At 37.1% G+C, this 23,287-nt stretch overlaps 2 protein-coding genes across 2 annotated transcripts in view; one reads left to right on the forward strand and one right to left on the reverse strand.

Annotated features, from left to right (window-relative positions):
• The window catches only part of LOC115632575 (frizzled), a 159,200-nt gene that overhangs the window by 73,185 nt on the left and 62,728 nt on the right, over positions 1 to 23,287 (forward strand). Inside the window, exons 3-4 of the mRNA XM_030529796.1 lie at positions 1,363 to 1,557; positions 1,742 to 1,967. Of these exons, the coding sequence (XP_030385656.1) occupies positions 1,363 to 1,557; positions 1,742 to 1,967 (421 nt within the window). The remainder of the gene's footprint in view (positions 1 to 1,362; positions 1,558 to 1,741; positions 1,968 to 23,287) is intronic.
• On the reverse strand, positions 5,991 to 6,930 carry LOC115632576. The gene is made up of 4 exons (XM_030529798.1): positions 6,797 to 6,930; positions 6,637 to 6,725; positions 6,429 to 6,564; positions 5,991 to 6,355 (listed from the first exon to the last, which is right to left on the reverse strand). Exons 1-4 carry the CDS (start codon positions 6,915 to 6,917, stop codon positions 6,294 to 6,296), a joined length of 408 nt encoding a protein of 135 aa, XP_030385658.1. The 5' UTR covers positions 6,918 to 6,930; the 3' UTR covers positions 5,991 to 6,293.

Genomic DNA, 23,287 nt, shown 5'->3' on the forward strand with positions numbered 1-23,287 from the left:
TGTGAAAATGAAGTTGCCTTTGCGGTTTGTTGAAATGGGGCACGGGGCTTTAGGCATGGCGCACATTTTGTTGTAATTGCTTTGAAGACTTTGAAAAATTGTCAACCATTTGACAGCAGATAATGCTGGGAATTGTTGAACATTCTATCTACATAGCACTTGCTATTTACATATATACATATATAGGATTTTGATCACAATAAAATGTGTTGGATCTGACCTCCATAATTACTGATGACATCAATCTGAGATAAATACAATTTTCAACTTATGGTTTTACACATTTTTGCTTGCAAAACCTCATCAAGGAAACAGCATTTAAGTCTATCAGCAGTGCGATTTTTGGTAATAACTTCTTCAAACAGAATATAGTCTTGAGTTTTATAAAGCCACAAACGTTTATAAAAATTGCAAAAAACAAGATTATTATTCTGGCGATGTCATCAACCGTCAATTCAAAGATTATACGGATCGCCTAAAAAATCATCCAAACGCACTTGCCAGGCGTCCGGGTGGCTAGGAAGCTAAGAAGATCGCACGCTATTGTAATATTTATTATCATCTTTTAAAAATTTGGCAAAAAACATAATCTTTTGTTAATTTTAAATAAATTTTTATGAGTCTAGAATACTACCAGCAGCACCATTTAGCAGCAAATCAGCTTCTAATACTAATACTAATAAGTAGTTAGGAGAGAGTCTGCAAAAACATGAGTTATAAGCATAAAATATTTTAGAATATTTGTAGAAACTCGAAATGTTAATCATTTTTCAAATATTTGTCACAAAACATAATCTTGTGTTAGTTTTAAATAAATTTTTATGAGTCTAGAAACTACTAGCAGTACTATTTAGCAGCAAAAAAAATTCTAGCACTAATAGTTAGGAGAGAGTCTGCAAAAACGTTAGTTATAAGCTTGACTGCTAATACTTTTTACTGGTTGCATAAATTGTGGCGAACCTGCGTAGGCAGCTGCCTCGATGATTGAGCGTTGGCCAAGTTAAGCTTAGGACCTTCATTAAGGTCACGAGAGTGCCTGTGCCTGTGCCTGCTAGAAACGCGCAAAGTAAATGGGCGCACATCAAATAAATTGCACAACAATCACAATCAGCTAATGTGTAGTGCCTAATGACCAAGGCAGCCCTTTGTGGGCCACCAGAGTGCGGGCCTGAAGACGGCCTGGGTCTTGGCCCGGAGACTGGGCCTAATGCATTTTTAAAGAACACTTTTGTAGTTGCAGTAACGGGCTTTTAACGCAGCTCACTGCAATCGTCATTATTATAATAGCAGGTTAATTAAATTTAAATCCGTATTTAATATGTTTCATTTTTCTTCTCGCTCCCTCTCATTGTCCCGCGGCAGGTGCTCACCTTTCTGATTGACTCGTCGCGTTTTCGTTATCCGGAGCGTGCAATTGTGTTTCTGGCTGTCTGCTATCTGGTGGTCGGCTGTGCCTATGTGGCAGGTCTCGGTGCGGGGGATTCGGTTTCGTGCCGCGAACCATTTCCGCCGCCGGTGAAGCTGGGACGGTTGCAGATGGTATCGACCATAACGCAGGTAAGTACAAACTATAAGAAAGAAGTCGAAGCGCGTTGTCTTCAAAATTTCATTTTTATTTATGCAACGGCAAACTGACTTCCGCTTACCCCCAACCACGGCCACTGCCACAACCCCAGTACCCCTGCACTCCTTCCCATACCACTACGACTGCCACTATAATATTTCTTCTCCATCCCCCCAGGGCCATCGTCAGACCACAGCTTGCACCGTATTATTCATGGCATTGTATTTCTGTTGCATGGCCGCATTCGCTTGGTGGTCGTGTTTGGCGTTCGCCTGGTTCCTGGCCGCTGGCCTCAAATGGGGCCACGAGGCAATTGAAAATAAATCGCATTTATTCCATTTGGTTGCGTGGGCCGTTCCCGCATTGCAGACCATATCCGTGTTGGCGTTGGCGAAAGTTGAAGGTAAGTGCCCCAGCCCCAAATGAGGATTATGATTATTTTAGTGAGCGACCTTGAACCTGAACGACTCCGTACACCGTCGAAATTTAATAAGCTTGCCACAAAATAAAATACATAAATTATCAAGCACTTAATAGACAGATAGACAGTGCGACAGACACTCACACACACAATTGGAGGCCTCACTGCCTAGTTGAGTCGCGTCGACTCGAGTCGAGTCGCATGTAAGATGAAACCGTCATTAGGCATCATTTGCGTCATTAACTGTATCTTTTGCCTTCTGTATCCGGCCAGCCCTGAACCTAACCACGCACAATGGCGACCGAAAGGCGGGCATGTGTACAAAATCCGCCGATTCTGAGCCGCTTAAGGAATTTCACCAGAATTCTTAGATTCCCCTGAATCCAATGTCAACGTCTCTTGAAGTGTCGTATTTCAGTTAATGCGCTTTAAGAGTGTTGCTTCTATTAAAGGCAAGGAATTTTATGTGTTTTTGCACATGAATCAATTAAGAATTCATAAATATAATTTACTTGAATACTTGTCAATGTTTAACTATTCATGGAAAGGCGTCAATGGAGCAGTTCATGTTGAACTATTTGCTTAAAAAATGTACCATTGAAAGGTGATATTATCAAAATCACAAGTCTCAGATTATTTTTGTTAGTTCGTGTTTAGTTTGATGATAAATTTCAATGAAAATTAAGCAAAAAATCGATTTGGTTTAAAGGAATAAAAATGTGTCAATTTCCCAAAAATAGTTTTCAAGATCATCGACTTATTAGGATAAGATTTTTAATTGTTACCACGCACATTTTCACTTTTTACACTCGTTAAGTTTGGCGTCTTTGTAATAGTTAATTGTTTTTTTTTTTTTATGGCCGTTTCCTAACTTAAATATATTTATAAAAAAAGATATTGAAGAAAGCAATCTAATAGTTTTCGCTAAACTGTTACTTAAATAATAATTAGGTTTTATTTTTATTATTTTAAAATTTATCTTCTCAAGCGTATTAACTAACTATGCATTTTTTCGATATTTATCGATATTAGCATCCCGCTTTATTTTGTTTTTATTCCACTGTGCACCGTGCTCCAAGCCCGTGCGTGCCGCCAGTTCAAAGCCATTTTGTGGATCATTTGGAAACGGGTCGAGTTGGAGAAATTACTTATGCCCGCGATTTCTGAACAATTTAATGACCTACGTCTACGTGTTTCAAAAGTAGACATGAAATAAATCTTGGCACGAAATGTTAAACAAAATGGCTGGTAAAATGGCCACGTTAAAGTGCCGTAAAAAGTGTGTGTGCGGCTAAGATTGTTGGTTTTTCGTTTCTTTTATTTTGGGTCAAAGAACATGAAACAAATTGGCTTCGGCCTGTTACCAAAACTAATTCGCTTAACGCTGTAAAAGCAAAGCCAAACCAATTTTTGGTAGCAACTCGAGGCACTTCATTTGGCAGGGGCTGACTGGTGTTGCCAACGACACAGACCATCTTAGAGCCGGCACCATTTCGGGCTTAATTAGATTGCGGCTTAATGACTCAATTGTGTTTGGCATTATGGCGCATTTGAGTTTGGCAGCAGGGCCAGTACGCATTACGAGTATTGGATGCTGCTAAATTCGGTCTTTTTTAGAGCGTCGATATAACTCTCCAGTAATTAAATACAGCAAGCAGCACATGATTATGGCTTGTTAGCCAAATGAAATGAGTCGAAACGACGTGAAAGTCGCAGCAGCATCGAGTGTACATTATAAATGAGGACAGATCTGAACTGAGCTGAGCTGAGCTGTGAGCCGAGATGGATTAGCCCGGCTGCTGAAATATGAAGCCCTTTCTCTTAATAGTTTGTCTCAAATGTTTTTCCTACAGTTATTCTTACATTTATCATGTTTTTTTTTTAATTTTTAAAGAGAGCTAGCTGGTCGAACTTTGTATTGAAAACAAATTCTGCAGAGGAGAAAAATGCTAAAGCGTTTCCTTTCGAGAAGTAATTAATCATTGTTTTTGAAAACCTAATGCCAAATCGGAACACGAAACTTAAAATGCAAGCATTAAGAAGTATTTTATAGCAGGCAGTAGAAATATAAATTCAATATTTTTATCTGCAAATATAATAACTTGTAACTTGTTGCGCAACTTTTCGACCATAAAAAATTCTGCAACGAAAATGCTAAAAAACATCTTAATGCGCCTCATATTTAAACTCGCACTTCCTCTCGCTTCTTATTCTCCAACTACTTGAGAGCCAAATTCAAATTGCACTCTTTCAAGTGCTCGGCAAATATAATCAAGAAATTTCCACTTAAACAGCCGCCTCAGTCGCAGTTCACATTTTGCTAATGCATGCAAAATGGCAAAGCCATAAAAAAATATGTAGGAGTATATTTTCCAACATATTCATGAAACCAAAGAGGAAAAACATTAACAGCGATTTATGAAAATCTTTGAGGCTACGATAAAATATATATGTATGTACATACATATATACGAGAAGGTAAAGGTATACTCTCGAGTATGTATATAAAATGATGACTTAATGCACTGCAAGTGTTTGGGAAAATGTTGGCAGAGTTGTTGGAAATGTTGTTGCTGTTATTGTTGGCACTCCTTGAACTGCTAAAGCCGAGGCGAGTCGCCTCAACTCGAACGGCAAGAGGCAGGAAAGGCTGTGCCCGCCTCACATTCAGAAACCATTCAGCGACAATTAATGTTAAATTTAAAAATACATTATTTTAATGTGTCGGTGCTCGGTGAGAGCAGTGACTAAGAGACGTTTGTTGCTGTGGCTGTTGTCCCGACTCTGGGCACGGGAAAAGGCGTCAATGGCGACGACGACGACAACGACGACAATGACGATGATGACAACGGCGACGACGATGAGGACGTTGGCAGCGACTGTGAGGTAAACACAGAGCCAAAGCCTCGCCGCCGGCTACGTGCATTGAATTTGTAATTTGCGCACGTTCGTTGCAAACATTGAATAATGCTCACACACACACACACACTCACAAGCACTCATCTATACACACACACACACACACAGAGGGACAGAGTGGCACACATATTTGCCGCATAGTAAATAAATGCTGGCCATGTTTGTTTGGCTGCAATTCTTAGTTGAAGGCATTTGTATGCCCAGAACCATGTCGCACCTTAGCGACTGCATCAGCTGTGACTTCGTGGCTGCCCCGCGGCATCCCATCCATCAGACCGCCTGGCCACGGCTAAAAGGAAGCATCAATTTGTATTGACCACACGGCCAGTTGGCAGCTCATTTGATGGATTTCCTTTGACTGCTGCTAACTAACATAATGCCTATGAGTTGGACGCATGAATCGTATGTCTTTTGGTTTCGAATTGTCGTGCCGAGAGCCAAACAGACAGACATACAGACAGACAGACAGACAGACAGACAAACGTTTAATTTATGTAAAATGGCAGCGCATTCGATTTGTGTTCAGCATGTCAAGCAGATGGGCGTATGGCCAAAGGTGTCGGAGCTGCCACATAAAGCAAGATAAGGTATTTAACAGATAGTTTTGGAATGTGTTGACATTCGGCCACACATACTACTACGAGTATATGTATGAACAATTTATGATGAATATTTGTGAGAAGCTACAAACTGTCAGCAACTCTCCACAACACACTTCGAATCGAAAACTAAACTAAACATAGCCGATATCATGGTATTGATATATTAATGTTAATTATTAAATAAAAAAAGTTTAATATATAGTCATGCTTTGGCCGAATTTACTACGATATGCGAAAAATGTAGTGGTTCAGTGGAAAATTAACCTTTATAAATAAATTATAATTTGAGCTGACAAAAATATTTTAGGGGATTTACGATTGCTTTTCTATAGTTGTCTCGATTCCTTTAAACCCCGCACCATACCAACAATTTATATCCGATAATTACTACTGTAGAAGATTGTTCGTGCATGTAATCGAAACGAATTGTTAATTTTTAAGCAAAATGTATACAAAAACTTGTTTTTTTCAAAATGACGAAGAATTTTTAATTTGTTCAACTATTGATCAATCACAATCAATTGTTGGCACAACAGCTGTTGTAAATTTAAATTTACAAGCATTGCCAGTTGCCAGTTTAAAAACAGCCAGAAATTTCACCCATTAGTGGGTTGAGTTCTCCAAAACCTTGGATCAGTAAAAAGACGAATAATCTCTCCTCCATCGATCAGGAATTAATCATTTGTTTGAAGAAGTATCTTCTGAGTATACATAGCATTTGCACAGAGGGATTTCAATCTGACCGAAAACCTATTTGTTATGTTAATGTACAGCTGCTAGGCTTAGCTCAATCAGATGTATCTTCACGTGCGTACGAATAAACAACGAGTAGTGCAAAACAGAGTACCCCTGAAAGTAAATAATAGTCAAATGGTAACCGCAACTAACTCACTTTAGTTCCATTATCAAAATGTATACGAACCAGCTTCAAGTAAAACACAAAGTACGCTGGGAATAAGTCCGTAAAGCGCGATCCATCCATTTAAACACATCAGCGTCTCCACTATTACTAAAACAACGATGATAACGGCCAAAATTAGGGCAAGGTTTCGACGATCCTGCATATATACATACATTTAGATGTTTAAGTTTATAACTGAATTATGTGCCCTAATGAAATGATATCGTACCTTTAAGATTGTAAGAATGAAAACAAGTGCTAATATTATGCATACTACCGCAAGCACCACATGTATGATCATCCAAATGGTCATAACAGCTTGTGAAAGAAAGTGATTTTAGAATGTCAACTTTAATGAAATTGCCACCAACTCTATGGTAAACACTTACAAAATAAGCCATAAAAATACTCGTATACTAGTATAATAATCTCAAGAAGTATTATATCAAGACCGAATATTAGGCAGCCTTGGCGCAGTGAGTAACAGCAGCATCTATTGAGACGACACATGACTATAATTTTATCAGTTTAAATTTTTCCGAGTCTATATATTACAAGAAATTGTATGAGTATTTCTTTGACAGGGTTCTCACAGCCCAGAAATTCTGTACAAATATGATAATTGATAGTTTGGGGATTCTTTATAATATTGAAGCTTATTGAGTTTTGTTTTAAAAAGATATTTATTCGATTAATTAGGCAAGGGAGAACGCTACAGTCCAGCAAGCCCGACAGTAAAATACTCTTCACAACAATTTTAAAACATTATTAAAAAAATTAAATTAATTAATTAAATTCAATAAAAAAATTTCACGAATCAGTTCAAGCAGCAACAATTCCGGTCAGAGCTTTGGCAGAGAGTATATTTATGGCTATAATATATATGTATACTTTGTGGGGTCTGCCACGCCTCCTTCTGCCTGTTACATTCTTTAGCTCCCGCAAACCTAATATGCATTTCATGTAAAGTTCATAAAAATGGATGAAATATAAATTGGCATTACTGAAGTCGCCCGCCAATTAAAAATCGTAGAGATGGGAGTGAGATGTTTTTTTTTTTACAAACCAATTAGTTATCTATATGTATATTGCGATATACTCCATGAAACCATGTAAGTTTAACACTCTTGTAAATTTCAGTAAAGACGTCTTAGAACCCTTTGCAAAGGTTGATATCATATGTTATTGATTTAAATCTTAAAACGATCATAATTGCCTTTACCTCAATACATTTTGTTCTCAATTAATTTTCAAATGCATACTCCTTGATTTCTTAGACCATATAATTCGTTAAATAATATTTAGCCACAACTTGATAAAATGCTGATTTATTTTCTCCTTTTTGACAATATATATTGGTGTTTAAAAATATTGCCAGAATGCCTTTAAATAATAGAACAATTATTAAATTATCATAATTATCTGGGTTTTTTCTTTTAATTTACTATTGCTTTTTAAATAATATTCGATGAAAAACATTCTACTATGGATTTCCTCGAAAGCTGAAATTTAATGATATTCCCATGTAAATAAGTATGTGTTTATGTACTACAAGTATATGTAATATTTATGTATATAAATATGTATATACAGCACAAGCCAACGCGTAATCAAGTTGCACGCCTCGCAATTCGCTTTTACTTGAGCAGAATTCATAATCATCTTCCTTTTGCTTAACAATTATTCTTAATTTATTTTTTTGCGCTGACACAAAAATATGCAAATTAACAAACGAACAGTACAACAGACAGGGAGTTGAAAGAACAGAAAATTAACAATTTGTTGCGCTTTTGCAAAATAATATGCCACGATTACTTGAGTTGCGATTCCCGAGCTCAGTTCAGTTCTACAGTATTTAGGCCTGTCTTGCCTCCTCTGGCCGTTCTCATTCCATTTGGCCAGCAACGCAGCCAGCCAAGTTATTAAAATGCGCGCCGGCAAGCGACACAGAAAGAGAGCAGCGCCAGCCTTGGATGGAGGTGATGGAGGTGATGGAGGAGGGACGAGGTAGGGGCAACAGGCAGCGACAAGCAAAGAAATGCCTTAAAATTAACATAATTTATCCACGTACAGAGAGAATTGCATTAGTCGTGCATTGAGCACGAGAGTGCAGCAGGCAGCGCTTTTATCGACTTGCCTATGAATGATTTATGATATCGATAGCTTAGATGGGATGGTGGTGAGGGCGGGGAGGATGGGTGCGGCGGGGCATGGGATTGATGGGCTATTGGCTGTGGCAGCCACTGTCCGGCTGCATAAATGCATGATGGTCGTCCAAAGCTTCTGAGCAGCACTCAAGGCTTAGCCATTATTATTGGTTTTGAATTTGCTTCGTTTGCTCGCCTCTTTTTCTCTCCAACTCTTTGCCACAACAATTTATGCAAGCGCATGAAGCTTCAAATGCCATTTACTTTGCTTTAAGATATAGAAGCGATGGACAAAACCAGTAAGCGCCGGAATATAATGAGCGCTAAATGAAAGTGCCAGGAATTTCTTCAGGGCTTGCCCAGAAATGCAATAAATAAATAATAAATAAATGCAAATAAGTCGCAAGAAAATTTTAATCTCTTTCAACAAACATTGGCATGCTCTGCACCAGTTCTAAGTTAAATATTGGATTTCCACACCAAGGGTCGTTAGAGCTAAACAATGTGGTAGACATGTGACTTCTTCAACAAACAGTCATATTAGGCAGCAAATTAATAAATATATAATATAATATAATAATAAAATAAATAGCAGCAGGATGAGGAGTTTTCAGGAAGTAAGCGTCTCCTAGGCAGTTAACAATATTTCAGCTTTCAGGGAAAAACATTTCTAAAAAACTGTGAAGCTTATTGCCTTGACTTAGTTGCTCCGTTCTTAATGTTTTTTAAAGAGTTTGTTCCTTTACAAATTGCCCAAAAATACAACCTACATTAAATCTGCAGAAAAAAGTACAATGATACCAATTATTTGTGGATAATAGATATAGATATATTTCATAAATCTAGTCCACAAAGGAAAAAATAAAAATCATTTAAATAATTGAAATCAAATCAAATCTGCAGAAAAAACGGGCTGAATTATGTGTGGATAAGCTATAGATATAGCCCATATTTCATAATTTATTTCCACAAAGAAAAAATGAAAATCAATTAAATAATTCATTGTATTGTTTACTGTCTTAAAAAATTCTTTATGTTCTTAGTAGACAGTACATCAAACTTGCAAATCAAATCTGCAGAAAAAGCTGACAGTAATGCCAATTATATGTGGCTAAAATATAATCCATATTTCATAATTCTAGTCCACAAAGGAAGAAAAAGAAATCATTTAAACAATTGATTGCTGTCTTAAGAAATTCTTTATGTTCTTAGTTCATAAAACTTGAAAATCAAATCTGCAGAAAAAACGGACTGAATTATGTGTGGATAAGCTATAGATACATATAATCCATGTTTCATAATTCGATTCCACAAAGAAAAAAAAATCATTTAAATAATTAATTGCAGTGTTTAATATTTTAGAAAATTGTTTATGTTCCATATTTCGTAATTATATTCCACAAAGCATAAACGGCAATTATCATTTAAAAAATTGATTGCAGTGTTTAAGAAATGGTTTATGTTCGTAGTTCATAAAATTTGCAATTTGTGTAGACGAGCTGTTTATAAAAGTAGAAAATGGCATTTTTCTTTGATATTAGAACATTTCTTAGGGCGTTTTAATATTTAGTTTGCCTTTCAATGTAATGCAAAGTCTTCAAATTAAATGTACTTTTTTGTTTTTTTGTACACAAAAAGACGCTTTGTTTAAACAATTGCTAAACAAATAAAATCACATAATATCGGCCGAAACGTAGAGTGTTGTGGATATAGAAGCACTGCCGTATATCGGAATTAATAAACTCATACACTCTGAGTTGGCACACAAAACTGAACGGCAATGACGAAACCGAAAAACTCAAAGGCAGGGAGAGAGTTGCAGTGGCAACAATATTGGCAACAACAACAAAAGGAACAACCGCAACAACAACAACAACAATGGATAGCAGCAATTGCGTAAAACCGGTAGCAAAATGGCGACGTACGCGCTTCATGCGTTGCACGCGTCGCAGATACGCAGCCAGAGATACGAGTATGGCATGGCACACACATACATGCACACACATATATATATATATATATATGTATGTATGTACACGAAGGCATGTCTACATGTTGCTGCTACTTTTTTGCTTCAGTTGCCATAGCTGCGAAGCTGCCTTTGTCGCATCTTTGATTACGTTTACAATTTGGCACTGTTTGTGGGCCGCTGCCTGCGCTGCCCCTCGGGGCGTATGAGCGTTTTTTATGGCCTTTTATTCGCGCGTTTGAAGCATTTGCCTCTTCTGCTGCTGCTGGTGCTCTTGCTGCTCGTGCTTATATGTAGTAACGTTTGTTGCTGTGCAGATTATTTGTTTGATTTCATTTTTATATATACAAGTATATATTTTTTTACTATAATGTGCGTCTAGGTCTGCGACAGAGCAACAGACTCTGTCTGTATCTGGCCTTTTGCGCTCTTCGGCTACATACGTGCCCCATTTGCCTAATGCTGCTTTTATTAGTGTTTACTTTGTTTATATTTATTTAAGTAATTAAATTGTCTGCTCATTGCCGACCATTTCATTTGATGTGCCACAACATGCATAAAGCAATTAGACGTCTTCGACTGCTATTATGCTATAAATATGTCTAGGTCTGGCTGACATATGTCTTTTCACTGGGATTGCTGGCAAAAGGCAATCTTTTCAATTCTGAAATTTCGCAGTTCTTCCCTTTACCTGTGAATTGCATACCCCTTATACCCAAGTGTCTAAAATTTTTTTTTAAATAACGGCAATGGAAAAAGAATTTTTTTTTATTTTTTATTTAAATGAAAGTAACATTTCATAAGCACTGATTGCCTGCAAGCCAATTTTCAATCTAACACTGAGCCTAGAAAGCTTCCAAATAGATACTATAAAATAGATTTTCTCAATTATTATTATTATACATGATTTATTATAATACAAATTTTTGTTTATAAAATTAACAATTTTAAAGCTGATCTCATCTAATTCTACTCTTGTTGACACTCTTAGCCTGTATTGTCTATATTTGTTTGTTTCAAAACCTATTACTATGGTTCTAGCTCCGTTTCTATTTCTTTAAACATTTCCTTTTTGGTGACCTTTAGTTTTCTGAATTCAAAGTTCATGCGCTTTCTGCTCTCAATAATTAACCTCAGCGCACAAATTATAATTATTAGCGAATTTTAACGCAAAGAATTCAGCATAACGGCTGACGAAAAGATCATTAAGCGCACCGTCTGCGTCGGACACTAATTTCTGGCAATTAAATTCATTAATTCAAATTAATATGATTTGGAAAACATCAAAAAGAATGTAAAACTAAATGCTGCATGTCCCGCCGATGGGCACACAAAAAGAAGAGCAGAGAACAAAAAATGAGGCAGGCCAATGACCAGACGCCAACAAAGAACATGCCACGTCGTGGCTCGAAGTGTGAAAATCAGCAGCCAGAACTGATGAGCATCTCCAGGGTGTAATGAAGCTGGAGAAGACACGAGATAGATTGGCGGGACGACCACCCGGAGTTGGCAAATTTAAGGCGAACAATTTCCAAAATTTGAACTTTGGCAAATTAAATCAAATTCAAAGTCAAGACTTGCCTGCTTCCCTGCCTTCGCTTCTGTCGCCTGCTGTTTGTTTATTTCTAATATCCTGCTGAAAAATACATGCGGCAATAAACACGCCCTCACATGAATGCCACTGTCAGGATAACGATGTCGAGCATTTGAGGTCATAAAGCGCAGCGGTTGTTGTCATTAAAATCTCTTTTCGACAACTTTGGCTGGTGGCGATGTCTTCGATATAGTCCCAGAAAAGCAATTCAAGCGCATCCTGTGGCGTTACCGCAGCCACCTTCATCTACGGCACACCCTTAACACCGTTTCAGTATTTCTTCCTTCCATTTTTTTTTTTTTTTGATTGTGCCAAATATTTCCCCTTTGTCTAATTTAGCTATACCCTATGCTAAGAGAGTAGTTAGAATTGTCTCCAAATTTGTTAAACTTTATATAAATTGGTAAGAAATTATTAATTTGAAAATTGAGAGATCGAGATAATCAAAAATTCTAAAAACATCTCAAGTTGGTTCAGCTACTGTTTGATTTGGATTATCATAAGTATTTTATTATAATATTATTATTTTCATGTGGATTATTATATATACTGCCACCACTATTCCCTCATCTGACATGGGCAGTAAAACCCTAGAAGTATTTTTGTTTTCTACTCTCCATTTCCGCTTACGACACTAACTGTGGCGGAAATGTTTTAAACCAAACAGAAGCTTGCCACTAGCCGATATAGCAGACCAATAACTATTTAAAAAATGTACCTATAATTATTTTATATATTTTATATTTATTTGTAAATTTTTAATCCTATGTTGGATAATTATTAAATTTATAATGTTGTTGTGTTTTAGAAGTTATTTCATAACCGTCCAATTGGCAATAACTAGAGCATACTACAAGTATATTCGAGCATGCTCTTTTGAGTGCTTTCGACCGTTCTCACACACACAACACACTCTATTTCAATTACTTTCGCGTACACTGGCAAAAACTTTTGTTAATTACGCTGCCATATTTTTACTACGCAGTTGTCGAATGCAGCATCGCAAAAGTTTCCATTAATACGTGCAGTTCTGGGGCTCGGCGAGCGTTATTATTAACCTGCAGTGCGGGCTGATTTATTGGCACAGCTTCAAAACTGGCAAAGTTTCTCATTGCACGGCTCCTTCAGCAGGTTTTTGGCATAAAGAAGTGCCAAAAAGTTTTGGCGCTAAAATTCTTGCATGACGTGTCGAATAGTTTCTGTTGTGGTTAGTCGGCACATTAGGTGTGATTCGGAGGCACAAGCTTGTGGGTTAATTAGGTAAACGAAAATTGGCCCATATAACAATGGATATGAGTTTGGGAGAAAGTGAATGTGCGAGATTCAGCCAAGTTGGCGTCAGATCAAAGATTAAAGCTGACGTTAATAATAAAATGTTATAGGCAACGTGCTTTGTTTGATGGTCAGTTATTGGTAAAGAAATTAATTCGACCAGATGCAGCTACCTCCTCTAATTGGATTTTTAAAAGTTTGTGATTTATTAACACTACATGATTCAAAGAAAATTATATCCTAACTTTAGCTACAAAACGACAAATGCAGGATTGCAAAATTCCTACATCAAGTACAATAATCAATCTTTAAAATATTACTTCCGAATCGTTTGTAGTTCCATTACAAATCAATTTTAAGATTTTAGAAGACAATCAAAAATTAGAGAACATTTTAAAACCGAATATATTTAAAGGAGACCATTTCAGTAAGCTGCTGTAAGTCCCTTTGCTTACAAATGCAATCACATTGGCGAGAATAATTTTATAAGGCAATACCAGAATAAATAAAGAGCAAAAATAAAGGTATTTCCGAAGCATCAAATATCAAAGGATCTTTGAGAATTCACAAGCAGATTGAAAAGTCAAACGCTAGCCAAATCAAAAAATTCTCCTGCTCCCAAAAAAAGCTCCTCCTTCTAATACACACACACACACACAGAAGTACCAAAACACACATATAACCCAGCAATATTTATTTTATAAAGCTTACAAATTTGTGCAAAAATTTTCTGTTCCACACAAAGCAAAGCAAATGCGGGTAGAGGGAGGGCAATTGTCCCCATGCATTTGATGAAAAGGGGGAAGTATTCGAGCTCGTATGTGAGTTTGAAACCCCAAGTACAGAAGTCGCCAGGGAAGTAACAAGCAAGCATGTCCTGCACTCCACATCCCCACCTCCCCCCCCCCCCCCCCCCGCCCGCACGCCCTGATCCGTGCTTCTTTTCCATTTAAAGTGATTTCTACCCGGAAATACCCATAAATCGATTCTGGGAGGGAGTGCTTGGCCGCAACTAAGTCGAAGCCACCGCTTTATGGGATAAATGAATGAATTGAAATGGGCGGCGGCACAGAAAGTGTATCGACTTATGGCTCGAGCTCGTGTGCCACTTGTCTACACTTCCCCGAGTCCCTTCGTCCTTTCGTCCCTGGGTCCCTTATTCAGTTACCGTACAATGCAAATAAAAGTTCATTACAAGCCGAGGCAAGGCGCTTAAAAGTTCTCTCTTCTGTCCTCTGCCTGAATGTGGGTCCCTGTAAGTCGGTGGACGTGTGGACGTCTGGGTGGGTGTATGTGTCAGGGTGACCAGGCTTCATAATGCTTTCTTTTTTGCCCCATTTTTCGTATTTGTTTTTTCGCTTCCTTTTCGCCCTCCCTCACATCCCACTTCTTCTCCTTGGTCAATGCCCTTTTGTTGTGTGTTGTGGGTGCTTGGCGAATGGCGCTGAGTGGTGTGGCGTGTGTGCGGCACATGGCACCGGAAATGCCACATCCGTACAGTGCAGAAGGCAGTCAATAAAAAATACCAATGCCAAAAGGAAATAAATTAACAATAAGCAATGTTGTTTCTTTAGAGTTTTTGATACGTTTATGAGCATCAAGCAAAACGGAAGTTGTTCGCAATTTGGCGCCGGTCATTTGTGCCAAAGAAAATTGCATTAAGCAAGTTTCTCCCAATGTGCGTACGGGAGTTTCCAGTGTGTGTGTGTATTAGTGTGTGTAGGCATTTTACTCGCATCCTAATCAAGGCAAAACAAACTAAGGCGACTAAAGTCAAAAAGCTACAAAAAGATTGGGGAACAGCTTTTAGAATAATATTTAGACAAAGCTGAATGAATTACAATCCAGAAATGGTTAATTACTAAATGTTTTGAGCTAATTCGAACTTTAATTTGCGCTTTTTTACAAGTAAGCATTAACAATTTAATCGTAATTAATTATTAATAGAAATGATAAAGTATTTTGAATGCAAGCCATAAGCTTTCTTTAAGATGAGGCCTCTCCTTTTGTAATATATTTTTGAGAATGTTCACATTATACCGTGAATTTAATTTATTCAAAGGCTCAGACGTGTTTTTCATTCGTGTTTAATTTTCAATTTAATGTCTATCTGATACATAAAATAAAAGCTATCGATGGTCAAAATTTTTACAAACGTGTTTCTTCTGAAAACGAAAAGAGAAATGTTTTCCAACTAAGTTTTTAAGGTACCTTTATACAAAAATGCTACAATTTCTTACAATCATTTAATAGTTTTAGAACATGTTATTATATTTACGTGTATACTATATATAAGTTATGGCGGCCATTGAGGCCAAAACAATAACCTGAACTTGTGCTTCTTTTCTCATTCACCTTCCTCCTCAATCTTTATATATCTTCTTAACAGAGTTTGATTTAAATTAGCATTTGGTTTTTCTTTTCTTCCTTTTTTTATGACAGTTAATATATCTGCTTATAATACTATAAAAAACGCTAGTTAATATATACATACATATTAGTTCTTACTCTAATATCCCCTAATGGGCACTCTAGAATTTATTTAAAGTAATATACATTTCGTTTTTCGAAAACCTCATATTACTAACTTATGGAGTTGTTGAAAATTAGCATTTGTATTTTGGAGAACTTTATTATGTAAAGATCAAGAGTCTTACTTAAGCTACTTAGCTACTTATTAGGCTTAGGAAGTCCCTCCACATAAATGATGTTTTTATAGCAACTGAAAGATATGACATGATTGACAGATTCTGACTGGCTGCAGGTTTGAGAATCTCTGATATATTTCTATCAATCTGTGTACAAAGTTTCTCTGGAAGCCGCAAAACTCCTTCTGTTTTAATCCACAAAAACATAAAATAAATACATTACACATTCCTCTCATTATATATATCTGAATGCTCAATATCATATACATATGTGCGTTAGTAGAATGGTGTTGATCATTAAAAATAATATCCTCTTTACTTTCATAGGATTTTGATGATATTTTTATTTTTGTTACACCCTCTGTAAGCAATATTTTTATTCTAATTTGGGTAGAAAAACTTTTATTAAGTAATTATGGGTGTAAAGTGTGTGTGTGCGATTAAAGTCAAAATCATTTGACTTAACATAATATAATATAATAATATACATACTTATGCATGTATTTCAAGTGCTGCCCAAATATGCACACCAAAAATTTCAACCTTAAATGCTTTTAATGGCCAGTCCTTGGGGCATTCCTTTCCGCTTTCCGCTTTCCGCTGCTAGAGACTAGCACGCTGCTTTTATAATTTTGATGACTCTGCCCGCCATGTTTACACTTTCAATAAAAATCTACTTTAGTCTAATGTACCCGCCAGGGATTGGAGGCGGGGAAGGGGGTGGGACATCGTGTCCCCCAGCTTGGCCACACGCAAGCATACGAGTATACTATATAGCCACATATGGAGAAAAAGAGCCCGACAATTATGGCCTTTAACCCTTTGTCAACAACTTGAGTTTATTTGGTTACACACACACACACACACACACACACACACACACACACACACACACACACAGACACAAATAGCCACACAGACATTTATATGTGCATATGAGATTTTTGGCTGATGCTGCAAACTGTTGCCAAAAATGCCTTTGAGCATTGTCATGAGCGGGTTTTCCACGCCTTGGCTAGCACATAATAATTTTATATGCTTTTTGGCTGAAATTTTTGCATAGTCAGTCCGGGGTGGGGGAGCTGCTTGTGGAATGGCAGAAAAAGCAAAAAACGTTCAAAATTATTATGGTCTGTTGCATTTTTACGACAGTACTGGTGATGGCGACGACATGGCGGGACGGCGAAAGGGTACGAGTCCTGTCTGAGCTTTTGTCTGATGCTCACAAAAATGTGCAAGAAAATGTTGTAAAATTGAGCGGCGAAAATGCATAGAGAATTTGTGTGTTTAGTTGTAGTTGCTGACTGAGATTTTCCCGACGATATGAGTCATAAAATATGAATGAAATATTTAATATATTTTCCACATCAGCTTTTGCACTGGACCTCAGACAGAGTGAGATAATTAAAAGCAGCAACAATAGCTACAAAAGGAAATCGGACAGTCCCTGTTAAATTTTAAAAAAGATATTTAATTGAACGGAAAAAGCAACTCACATTAATGGTAATGCTTAATTCAGATACGCCTTGAAGTTTGTCTAGCCATCTGTTGATATAGCGGCCTAGAAAACTAATAATTTAAAGCGGATTATTAAGAGACTTTTATAACAAAAAGTATGGCTTCCACATGAATTGATTTTTGAATAATCAGCTATGTTAGTTATAAATCAACACATAACTGAATAAATTCGTTTAATAGGAGAGCTGCGTTACTTTAAAATTGCTCGAGTTTATCTCAAAAATTTAAAAGTTGCGCACAGATGTGTTTTATACATGGACATACATTAAATTCTACGCCTTGTAGTGCCTTTTCCAAAAATCTATAGCCATATATCGATTGCTTGTTAGTCAAATCTTTAAGATGCCCTCAGGCTGGTTGAAGGTATGCTTTCCATTTACATCAAAGACGGTCCCCACTCGATGACAGGCTTGTAAGGGACTCGTCTCCCCTTCAGATTTCTGCAATTCCTTCCCTTTTTTCTGTTGACATTTCATTTTGCGTCACAGGAAGAACAATTTACGGCAACAACCCTGCAAATCCGAGCCGAGCCGAGACGAGCCAATGGGGTTGAAATTTTTGGTATGCCCGTTCACGTAATAAAAATAATAATCATAATAATAATATTTTGATTTTGTTTTTGCGCTTAAGTGACCCACAACCTCTCGCACCCCCAGAACGGCGCATGTTTATAATTTATGATAATTGCGCTGACTTGTGACATTTTCAATTAATTTGAATCGATGCCTCCTCGACTTCTGTGTCGACAGTGACGGCGCTCTCAACAGTTGTCGATAAAATTATTAATTAGCCATATTTATATAGGAACATAGCAGAGTCTGCGCCTAAGTCTGGGCACGAGGGCTGCTCTATGCCCTGATTTCCATTGACGGTAGTCGTTGGCATAAGTGATTGTGATTTTGTTTGTGTGCGCAATGATTTTCGCTTATTAATTGGCTGGGTTCTGCCTGTGGGCTCAATTTACCAAAGAAAGTGAAGATTTGTGCCTTTTGTTAATTATAATTGGGTTTCAAGTGTTTTGGTTTCAAGGATGAAACAATTACAACAGCAGCTGCACAAATCGCTTCCAGGTTGCTGTGTGAATTGCTTTATAATACCAATGCTGTGATAATACAGGTTAGCAGGCTTCGCATTGAATTATTAAAGTGTTATTTCAACTCATCAACTTGTTGTCAAATTTAATTAGGTTCCTAGTTTTCTTCGTTGGGAAAAGTCTTGCTTAGTGGCTTCCAAGCTCTGATTTCTTTCGATTTAGTGGCTTTAAGATTTAAAAGCAACCAATAGAAACTTTTGATACATTTTACTGTCACGGCAGTCCTCTGCTCTGCTTATCTATTGTAATAAAATCTGCATAACAGCTTAAATTTCGTGTTCAGGTAACCAATAGTAGAAACTTTTTCAAATACTATACTTTGTCAGAATCCATAAAAGAAATTTATGTGCCAGCAGCCACATCTAATAGAAGGATATTTTCTTAGAACGTGGTTGGCAGTCGTTTAAAATGCTTATCCCCTGGGGCGGACATACTGAAACGTACACTTTAAATAACCATTAAATTGATGCAACACAGCAAACTTTTTTTCTTCGTCTTCTGTACTCTATGTATCTGTTGCAATTCAACTAACCAGGGAACATGAACACCCTCAGCGAGAGAGCACACATTCTAATCGCTTTATAACTTCTCTAACACAGTTTATCAGCGCACATCCCAACGCCTCGCAGCCAGCTCCCTTTGCCAAACCCCAACCCAACCCAACTCAACTCTACCCAGCCCCGGCAAATGCCATTTAAAAGGCTCAGGCTCAGACTCGGGCTCATGCCTTTTGCTCAAAAGCAAAAGTTATTGTTAAGACTACGTGGCACGCACTCGCACTAAGCACTTTTGATATGATGGCGTCGTCGAGGCTCGGAGACACCCCACGGCCCACGGCCCCTGGCTGCTGCTGAAGCGGTAAAAAAAAAAATAAAAGAAATCACCATGGAAAGCCGCTTGCTCTTCAGTTGGCTCATGTTTTGCTTTTTTCGCACTCTGCCTCGCCCTGTCCGTCTGTTTTCCAACGTCTGCACGTCTGTCCGCCTGCCCGTCTGCCTGTCTGTCTGTGGCATGCAGGCGGAAATTATTGTCGGCGGCAACTTGCATTTAGTTTTTCACTTCTTTTTCCTCCCCCTTTTCGACGCCGAAACTTTTCACAAAAGCATACAAAAAAAAAAAAAAAAAAAAAAGTTGCTACACTTTGTAAATTTTTTCACTGCTGAGCCGGCACTTGCATTTTCCATAAGTTTTGTCTGAGGTTTTCCATCGGTGTTGTTTCTGTTTTCCTTTTTTTTTTCTTCTTTCACCGTCTGTTGGGCAGACACCGAGCTTGTGAATTTATTGAGAAATCGCATTGTGGTAAATGTGTAAACAGACTTATTTATTTATTTATTTACTACAATTGAGGTACTTTTTTTGTTAGTTAGTTGTCGAAGCAGAGATAAGACAAGAAAGTTCGCTATCTACAATATAGATATTCCCCACAATTTAAACAAAGTGATTCATGGTGATTCACTGTTTTACCCACGCGATAAGATACAACCTGTACATTACACAACAAGTTATCAGCCAAATGGGAAAGGTCTGTGCCAATATAAAGTGAATATTCTATGCGGCTGAAGCACAGTTCCATCGTGAACGCCAACGAATAAAAGTGAAAAGCAATACTATTAAGCATTTGTTAAAAAGTATTTAAAATGTCGCCGCCACCACACCACCACGAACGCCACTGGAGTATGCATCTGATGGGTCTACATATTGGCGGCCATACTGGCCACCACCATCACCATCATGGACCCCATCATCATCACGGCCCTCCGCCACATCATTACCATCACCAGCACTTTGGACCCACACACTTCGATCACCACCATCATGGACCGCACCACCACCATGGATTTTCACATCATGGACATGGACATGGACATGGGCATGGACATGGACATGGACATGGAGGCCACCACCATCACCACTGTTAGCAGATTGGTGGAAAAACTTGGTTCCACTAGTGGAATGTATTAATATTTGTACTGACAAGGATCAAGCGGAATGAATTTAATTTATTTTAGAAATGGTAGAAAAATAAAAAAATAAGTGGGAAGGTGAATTACTCTGCATAGGTACAGAGAATAATTTTCTACATTAAAAAAAATTAAAAAAAGGAATAAAATAAAAAAAAAATTAAATAAAATTAAAAAAATATTTTGATCGATTATACCTTCTCTGGGACTCGAACAACAATAACAGCTGCGGGCAGAACTTGGGCAGAAATTTCCACTTGTTCTAGTCTCTTAAATCTTAAAATGAAACTATAAACTCAAGTGTTTATTTCTGTCAATAAACTTAAAAAGTGAATTGTTTTGATAACCAATTCTTCGACAAAAATATGTATATATAGTACATATATGACTAACCAATGAATCGGAGCTCTATACTGTATATTAATAACTGTTTTTCTGCAGAGTGCTTTGGCCTTTTAATTGCAACTAATTTTGTAAAAATTTAATGCGCGAACGCACACAAAGAACGAATACACAAATACGAGTGTAATTAAATAATTTTCCAATAGTAATTTAATTTGACCAAAACAAAAAACCCCATAAATATGAATGAAATTAAATAGCAATAGGTCATAAAATGTTGGCCAATTACGAGCCATTAGAACGGTTTGTCACCAAATGCTAATTAGCTTTGTTTTTAGTTGGCCATAAACTGGAGCTCTACTATATACTAAATGCAAAAAAAAATATTAGGCCTGTCTGGTGGCCCACGCTTCATCGGCACCTGGTGCTGAATTGGCCAATTGGTGGGCATGTGGCTGACCAAGTGGCTGACAGTCGCGCGGACCGCCTGCCATGTGTCTAATAATGTTGTAAAACATGTTGCCATTAAGTAAAGCGACAGACGGTAAAACGCCCGAAAGCAACAACAGCAAAAAGCAGCACTGCAACTGCATAATTTTTTTGTATTGACAACGAAAATAAAATAAAAACTCTAAGTAATTAAAAAAAATTAAAAGAGCCAGCGAGCGGCTTGGCTGACAAGGCGCGCTAATGGAATTGGTAGCACTTGGCTGGCTGTCAATTAGGAATGAAAATTATTTTGGCCAGCCCACTAGCTACACTACAACAATAACAACAGCCACGGCAACAACAACAACTGTCTCAATACCGCATTGACAGAAAAAAGTTGGCCATAAAAAAGCTGTTGGCCATATCAATAGAGTTTTTGACAATTTCATGTGACTTTTGGTGCGACAGGCCATAAAAATTGACAGGCCGTATAATTGAGCGTTAAAACGCGAGACTAAAACGCTGCTGCACACACTCTCATATAGTATTCCTATATAAATGCACTAACAATCAATTTTTGGTTTTCCAACGTTGGCCAAAAAACTCGCAAACTTGTCTGCTCAATAATTAACGTCTCAATTCATAAATGTCGTCATCATTTTTCTTTCGCTTCTGTCGCTTTAATTAAAAAACTTAAATTATGTTGAGACCGGGTGCCTCCACTCTTGGCTGGCTCGGCTGGCAACAACAAACTCCTGTATCTTAATTGTTATTTGCATTTAATTATATGGTGCAGCAGCAACAACAACAACAACAGCAATACTGCAGTATGCGATGGCAGACTCTCCAAGTTGTAGACGGTAGCAGAATTTACCTGCAGAGTCAGACAAAAAGTTTTGCGCACCTTTTGCAGTTTTCCTATTTTTTAAAATGATTTCTTTTTTTTGCTGTTCCGCAGTTAAAGTTCTAGAATCAGTAAAATAGCTGGGCAGGTTACGCGACAAGCTGATGGAGAAGAAAGTGAAGGTATCTACAACAAGTTGACGCAGAGCATTAACTTTTTGTCCTCAAGTGCTTTAAATTACTTGAACTAATTAAAATAAATATGTGCATTACTACAGCTCGACTCAACACATAATTTGTGGTTCTAAATTGTCTCCCAATAAATTTTTACTCTCATATATCGAACATATGTATGTCGAAGTAAAATAAATATTAGATTATTAAAGGATGGTGTTAAAAAATTGTTATAGTGCTTTCAAATCTCTTTCAAACTGAATTCTTGAGCAGTTCTTAAATTAAGCACATAATGAAATACAAATGTAAAATTTTAAGGAGACCATAGAGTTAGATGGAGAAAAAAAGGCGAAAAATAAAATTGTTTCTTTTATTTACTCTCCTTTTATTGTTATAATTGACCTCGAAGTATTGAACTGAAAATGAAAAATCTTAATGCCTTGAAGAGTTCAAAATCTAGAACATTATTTATAATTTGAAAATGTGCATAAGGCCTACTACTTTTTGGGTGAAGCACTTTTAAGTTACAGAGCTGAAATTAAAATAATATAGATAGAATACACTCTATGAGTTTATAAAATGTCCTTTTTATATGCTGGAAATCTAAAAGTATATACATACTTATATACTTAGCAACTCTTAGCATTCATTTCATTTGTATTTAAATTAAAACAACAAGTGTTAGGAAAATAGACTTAACAAGTTTTAAATTCAGCGCTTTATTTTTATTATTATTTATTTCACCCTTGCTTGGTTGTTGAGATAAGGCTTGGTTATAAATTATAACTCCAGAAATTGTAGCCTTAACTTAACACATTACGATGTTTTGCAATCTAAAATAAAAACAAGTTCACACAATATTCCTTAAAGAGTCTGGGCATTATGCTTTC

Source organism: Scaptodrosophila lebanonensis, unplaced genomic scaffold (genome assembly GCF_003285725.1).
Source record: "Scaptodrosophila lebanonensis strain 11010-0011.00,11010-0021.00 unplaced genomic scaffold, SlebRS2 tig00001415-arrow-pilon, whole genome shotgun sequence".
NCBI lineage: Eukaryota > Metazoa > Arthropoda > Insecta > Diptera > Drosophilidae > Scaptodrosophila > Scaptodrosophila lebanonensis.